The sequence below is a fragment of the Eucyclogobius newberryi genome, unplaced genomic scaffold, assembly GCF_026437365.1.
Source record: "Eucyclogobius newberryi isolate DKJ021-1_F unplaced genomic scaffold, fEucNew1.0.hap1 SCAF_10, whole genome shotgun sequence".
Taxonomy (NCBI): domain Eukaryota; kingdom Metazoa; phylum Chordata; class Actinopteri; order Gobiiformes; family Gobiidae; genus Eucyclogobius; species Eucyclogobius newberryi.
This window is the reverse complement of record NW_027315724.1, coordinates 14,590,139-14,597,748: the sequence shown is the minus strand read 5'-3', so window position 1 is coordinate 14,597,748 and position 7,610 is coordinate 14,590,139. Positions and strand designations below refer to the sequence as shown.

General features: G+C 44.0%; 1 protein-coding gene across 1 annotated transcript in view; it reads left to right on the top strand.

Annotated features, from left to right (window-relative positions):
- The window catches only part of egfem1 (EGF-like and EMI domain containing 1), a 105,189-nt gene extending 102,548 nt beyond the window's left edge, over positions 1 to 2,641 (top strand). The window contains exon 37 of the mRNA XM_072461505.1: positions 2,489 to 2,641. Coding sequence (XP_072317606.1) covers positions 2,489 to 2,574 — 86 coding nt within the window. The 3' untranslated portion in view covers positions 2,575 to 2,641. The remainder of the gene's footprint in view (positions 1 to 2,488) is intronic.
- The last annotated feature ends 4,969 nt before the right edge of the window (positions 2,642 to 7,610 follow it).

Sequence of the window (7,610 nt, the reverse complement as noted above, 5' to 3'; positions counted from 1 at the left end):
TTGACATTCAAAATATTCTAGCTTCATTTGTAAAGCTGTAACTCTAAGTTCTTTACAGTCTAACCACCTGACCCACACAACAGCCTTACCCACACAACAGCCTTACCCACACAACAGCCTTACCCACCCAACAGCCTGACCCACACAGCAGCCTTACCCACACAACAGCCTTACCCACACAACAGCCTTACCCACATAACAGCCTTACCCACCCAACAGCCTGACCCACACAGCAGCCTTACCCACACAACAGCCTTACCCACACAACAGCCTTACCCACACAACAGTCTTACCCACACAACAGCCTTACCCACACAACAGCCTGACCCACACAACAGCCTTACCCACACAACAGCCTGACCCACACAACAGCCTGACCCACACAACAGCCTGACCCACACAACAGCCTTAACCACACAACAACCTTACCCACACAACAGCCTGACCCACACAACAACCTTACCTACACAACAGCCTTACCCACACAACAGCCTGACCCACACAACAGCCTTACCCACACAACAGCCTTACCCACACAACAGCCTTACCCACACAACAGCCTGACCCACACAACAGCCTTACCCACACAACAGCCTTACCCACACAACAGCCTTACCCACACAACAGCCTGACCCACACAACAGCCTTACCCACACAACAGCCTTACCCATACAACAACCTTACCCACACAACAGCCTGACCCACACAACAGCCTTACCCACACAACAGCCTTACCCACACAACAGCCTTTACCCACACAACAGCCTGACCCACACAACAGCCTTACCCACACATCAGCCTGACCCACACAACACCACACAACAGCCTTACCCACACAACAGCCTGACCCACACAACAGCCTTACCCACACAACAGCCTTACCCACACAACAGCCTGACCCACACAACAGCCTGACCCACACAACAGCCTGACCCACACAACAGCCTGACCCACACAACAGCCTGACCCACACAACAGCCTGACCCACACATCAGCCTGACCCACACAACAGCCTGACCCACACATCAGCCTGACCCACACAACAGCCTTACCCACACAACAGCCTTACCCACACAACAGCTTTACCCACACAACAGCCTGACCCACACAACAGCCTGACCCACACAACAGCCTGACCCACACAACAGCCTGACCCACACAACAGCCTGACCCACACAACAGCCTGACCCACACATCAGCCTGACCCACACAACAGCCTGACCCACACATCAGCCTGACCCACACAACAGCCTTACCCACACAACAGCCTTACCCACACAACAGCCTGACCCACACAACAGCCTGACCCACACAACAGCCTGACCCACACAACAGCCTGACCCACACAACAGCCTGACCCACACAACAGCCTTACCCACACAACAGCCTTTACCCACACAACAGCCTGACCCACACAACAGCCTTACCCACACATCAGCCTGACCCACACAACACCACACAACAGCCTTACCCACACAACAGCCTGACCCACACAACAGCCTTACCCACACAACAGCCTTACCCACACAACAGCCTGACCCACACAACAGCCTGACCCACACAACAGCCTGACCCACACAACAGCCTGACCCACACAACAGCCTGACCCACACAACAGCCTGACCCACACAACAGCCTGACCCACACATCAGCCTGACCCACACAACAGCCTGACCCACACATCAGCCTGACCCACACAACAGCCTTACCCACACAACAGCCTTACCCACACAACAGCTTTACCCACACAACAGCCTGACCCACACAACAGCCTGACCCACACAACAGCCTGACCCACACAACAGCCTGACCCACACAACAGCCTGACCCACACAACAGCCTGACCCACACATCAGCCTGACCCACACAACAGCCTGACCCACACATCAGCCTGACCCACACAACAGCCTTACCCACACAACAGCCTTACCCACACAACAGCCTGACCCACACATCAGCCTGACCCACACAACAGCCTGACCCACACAACAGCCTGACCCACACAACAGCCTGACCCACACATCAGCCTGACCCACACAACAGCCTGACCCACACAACAGCCTGACCCACACAACACAATGGACCTCCTCATCTACATCAACATGACATTGCTGTACATCTGAAAGCTTCAAATGAAATATCACCATATTCAACAGTTGTCCTTTCCCCCTTATACTTTACACAGCGTCAAACAGCCTGTCAGACAAGACCCGGGGCGTTAAACCTGAGGCAGCTTTAGTGAAACCCTGTCATGAAGTGTGAGAGGCAGAGGCCCATCACTGTCCGCCCCAATCGCCGCTCCCGCCTCCTGACAGTTATTTTAATCCGAACACAGCGTGGAACCAGGCTGTCTCTACTTTACCTCCTCAAAGCCCAGCGCACAGGAGACTCCGTGCTCTTACTTACTCTGGAACATTTGCTTTTCATTTCCAAATAGTGCTGATCTCTTCTTGTCTTTTCTTCCCCCCCCCCCCCCCCGTCCTTTCAGCACCGCCACACCAACTCCCAGAGCAGCTGAGCCTCTCCATGTCTCAGAGGAGGAAGAGGAGGAGGACGGGCAGCAAAAGCACATAATATACAAGTCAGAACGGACACTTGGACAGCTCGACTTTGACACGAAGCGATCGCATCGTCCTGGAAAGAAAGGATGTTGTAAACGGCCCCACTTGTCGACCGTAGGAAAAGAGAGCCTCCGCAGAGACCGGACAGTAGCGTTTACTGCACACGGAGCTGGCACCAGAACGACAGATGAAGACAAATCAACTTGAAAACTAATATGTGTAAAGATGTAAACTGAATTTGAATAGTATCGCGCCTGTTGTAAAGTTATTTATTGTTGCGTAGCTAAGAGGCATAAGATACGTATGCAAATGGGGAGCACGCACTACGGGAGTGAAAACTGTGTAGAATTTGCTTTTATTTTCTAAAACATCACTCAATTTGCTATTTCTCTGTCTTTGTTCTGAGTAATGTATAATGTATTTGAGCTTTTTTTCCTCCCTGGCAATAAATCTCAGTAAAAATCAAGCTTTTGAAAAGATAATATGCAAGATAAGGAGCTGTAACAACATGAAATACTTGGAGTTCTGTGCAAAAAGTGATCCAAAAATAGCATTATGCGCTAGGATTAAATCAGTGTCGCTCCAGTAACGGGTCAATACTCAACCCACTGTGCCACTGTGAAAAAATAATAAAATACAAAATCAATCTGTGTTTTTTGTACAGCCAGAACAGCTTTAAATGTAAATGTAAATGTCATATGTGTGTCATTTTGATTTGACTATTGTATATATGTTTTACAGGATTAAGTGGCATTTTAAAGGTGAGATTACACAATGAATATATAAAAATATATCTATATATTTAGCTAATTCATGTTTAGAAATGAACCTTTTGGGGGACATTTAAGGCCTTGTTTCTTCACATCCTTTGGAGTCACATCCATCTCCTGCAGACGTCCCTGTGTTGCACTTGTTTGTTAATAATGTAAATGGATTTTTGCTGTTTTTTCTTACTGTAACGCAATTTTTCAGCGTATGGTTTGTCATAATACTACTTGAATAACTCAGAATTAGATTTGGGCGATACATATATATATATATATATATATATATATATATATATATATATATATATAGTTGAAAATAGTTTTGAAATTTAGAAAGTCAAATGTATTGTCTTTAATTATGTCTATTACATTTGACCACAAAAAACGCTGGTTGACATGAAATGGAACAGAAACATCCAGTGTAATATTAAACAAACAGGTTTTAAGTTATATTTATGCCATTTTCTGGTTGATTTAATGTAATTTCAGGTGTTGTGCGATACTTCAACCAAGACTTTTACTGACGCATTTTAGCATATTCCATACTGTCCAAATGCTGTGGAGATACTGTCAAGATTCCAAAAAATATTTAGACATTGATTTTTTGTAAATATTGCCTGCCTCAACTCAAAATGCAGATTGATGTAGATATATACCTTAAATGAATTGTTTTGAGTTGTATCTCAGGTTCTCAACACCTCTTATATTGTAACAGCGATTCAATGGTGCTACATTTTATTTGTACAAAATATTTGCTGTTTTCATTCTTGTTTGTACTTGGAGGGCACAAATAAAAAGCATTACAAATTTTATTAAGTTTGAATGCATTTCCTGTCATAAACATTTAGCTGTCAAATTGTTAACTTCAATATTTTTTTCATTGTCACGTACAACGAACCATCCACTAGCAACGACCACGTCCCCAGATACAATGCAAAGTGTTTATTGGCAGGCGAGAAACATGAACACAAATTTACAGAAGTTGATGCCGTTTTGGGGCTTCTTGCGATGAGGGCTGAAGGCTCCGGGGCCTCGATACCCCCATCTAGGAGATAAATTAGAACAATTAAAAAGAGGGTGGGGGAGGGGCACGACGTCATGATCTCAGGGGTGTGTGATCTGGATGTTTAAAAAGTGTAGCCGCAGGAAGGGGCGTGGTCCTGCTCCCGAACTTAAGATAACAAACTTATCTTCATTTCACTCGTTGGCCAGTCAGTGTTAGTCAATTTTGTGTTCAGTTCTACTCTCCAGATGATGGTACGTCTGTAGCGTCTTTGGTTTCATCCTTGGCCAATCAGAAAGATTTTTACAGCTAAAACAGTCTCAGTCTTCTTCTGGATTTAGGCTCTTTGTGCTCTCGAAACACATCCATTTTTCTATCTCAAAGTAAAATATCAGCTTGTTTCTACAATTTGTTTGTGAACATTCAGATTCCATTCAGATTACTTTAACCATTTAATCTATGAATTTAATTATACATTTGTTTCACCCTTTTTAATCAAATATGATAAAATATAGGAAACCAATGCAAATGTAAGGGAATTCCTGAATTGTGACTTTCACAGTAAATTGCTTCTGTATGTTTGTTGTAAGCTTTTTTAGAATCAATATAAACGTAATACGATAAATAAACATATCGGTATCATTTAAGTTTAAACATCAAGGTTTGGAACAGTGCCAAACAAAAAGAAAATGTATAAAACTGATCGTTCATTTGAGGACATGATTAGTTTGTGCTCACATTCATTTATATGATACAAACTTTGTAACAGTCAAAAACAATCACTATTTGGGCTACCGGTATATAGAAGTAATTTATTACAGTTAGAAAACGTGACTCGTTAACAACTCCAGTAGAACTCACAATGACAGCAAAAATACAAAAAGATGCAACCATTTAGAGGAAAAAAAGAAATGTCTAAATCCTATTGAAAATAAACAAAACCCAACCCTAATCTCACCTTGACCTTGAAAAGCGCTTAAAACGTGCCACTGACTGTTTTTGTTGTATTATTTCTCTCTGATGGTTGACAGCAGCGGGACAGGGGCAAGCGGCTGTCACGAAGACGTATTGGACCGTGTGAGCGTGCGTGTCTGGGTGTGTCGCCTTCTGTCAGCCGCCCCGGGTCAAGAAAGAGCCAGCCGGGGCCGCGCGAGGTGTGCGAAGCCCGCTTGTCCTGCGCCCATTTCTCAAGCCCACTGGACCGTTCCTTCTATCCTCCATCGGTCAAAGGCAGCCTGCTCTGGTCTGGCATCTGCAGACAGGTGCTTGGACCCTTTCTCTCTCTTTCTCTCCCTCTTCTCTGGTCGATCTGATGGATGGGGGGATGGGGGGGCACGGCAGCTCGCCCCCTGTTGTTGTGACAAGCGGCAGATGTTCTCCAATAATGTTTACGGGCCGAGCCTTCATCCCGGGACGGCGTACACCTGTTTCCGGTCAAATGGAAGCTAAGAGGCAATCCATCCCGAGAGCGAAGGAGAGGTGGGTGGTCACTGCGCTGGTAACTGCACAAGTGTGAATGACGTACCCACTAATGTGCAGTTATTAGACAGAGGTGATATGTAGTCGTGGTAATCGGCTGATATTTACAGAGATGGGGATAAGTGAGATGTTTGAGCGTTGTAAATGTGGTTCTGTCAAATGAAAAAAAAAGGCTTTTTCGGCCTTATATTTGTATTGTATGTGTATAAGATAAGATATTCCTTTATTGTCCCACATGGGGAAATTTCATTGGTGCAACGCAGGTAGATACAGAGATAGATACAGAAGAACAGATAACTTATAGGAAGTCTGAAAAACACTTTCAGTAGAAGATCTCCTATAAATAAATAAAAAACTCCCATAGACAAATAAATAAATAAATACATGCTAGAGCCTGTTCAAGCACAGAACACTTCTTTGCATGTAATTACGTGAGCAAAACAACAAAGTAGCAGTAGTGCGCCCCCAAATGTCCAAATCATGTATCCCATTCCTCATTCCTTTTCTAAATCCATATATAATCATGTATACATATTGGAATTGCTTTTGATCAAAAAACACAAATATTAACCATATAAATTGGCACTCACACCTACATTAGTCCTTTTTATTTTTTTACCAGGGAAATTGCCAGGGAATGTTTATTATTTTACATTTTACCAGGCAAATTGATGATAAAAAAATGCAAGGAATTTCGTTCTGGCGTCATTCACCCATGTCACTGCTCTAAAATTCCAGGTAAATTCCCAGGAAAAGCTGTGTGTGTGAACGGGGCTTTAGTTTGGTGTGTTTTTAAAATTGGTCTCGGTCCCGACCCTCAAACGTCTCCGTCTTGTCTCGGCCTCGACACTCAGAGGTCTCGGTTTCAGGACCCTGTGGTCTCGTGTAGGTCTCGAGTCTTAATTAGCACACTACAGACGTGGCAGAGTGACTGTAGTTTCTCCCTAAACTCTGTGGTACGACACTTATAGCCACAGCTGCCCTGGGAGTGGCAGAAGCGAGGCTGCCAATCTGCGCCTCCAGCCTCTCCGACCGCCCTGTTCCAATAGTGCATTTAAGACAGTTTACAGCCGAACACAATTTGGATTTTACAATATTATCATAATCTCACGGTACGATTATAATCACAATATTTATTTCACTGTACGATATTCATAGCAGTATTGTGAAGAGAAAAACAAAATGGTAGAAATTATATTTTTTTAGACGTTGGTGCGACTCATTACTGTCCTTTTCAAATTGTTCCCAGAATTCTAAAGTCCAAAACAGAACTTTGTGACAGAATCAGACCACTATACACGGTCCACAAGTGTAAAACATGTTATCCATCACTGCACAACATGACGCTTTTGATGAATGGCTAATTGCTGTTTCAACTAGCTTTGTTTGGCATGAAAAAACGAGCAGTTCTAAAGCTGTTCATTAGTTTGACAGATTTTCCACAGATTTTAACATCAACTTTAACATATTTGTTGGTTATAAAATTACAGCAAGGCGAGCTGTTCAATTCAAGTTCAATCTGCGAGCGACAGTAGTTGCTGCTTGGTAACGTGGCAAAGTTCTGGCTTAGTTCTCGTAGCATTTTATAATAACCACAGACTAATGCTGACTTTTGCAAAAGCTGCTTTTGTTGCTTATCGCCGCCGAGTGAGAACAGCGCTGGGGTGAAATTGTCCATGAAGCTCCGATTTGGATCTGGGGTATTTTTTCACTATAATTAAGCGTATGCCACTCTTCGCCTACAGATTCTATCACTGCTCTATATATTTGATCGTTTGGACTCCACCTCCCAGAAGGCCA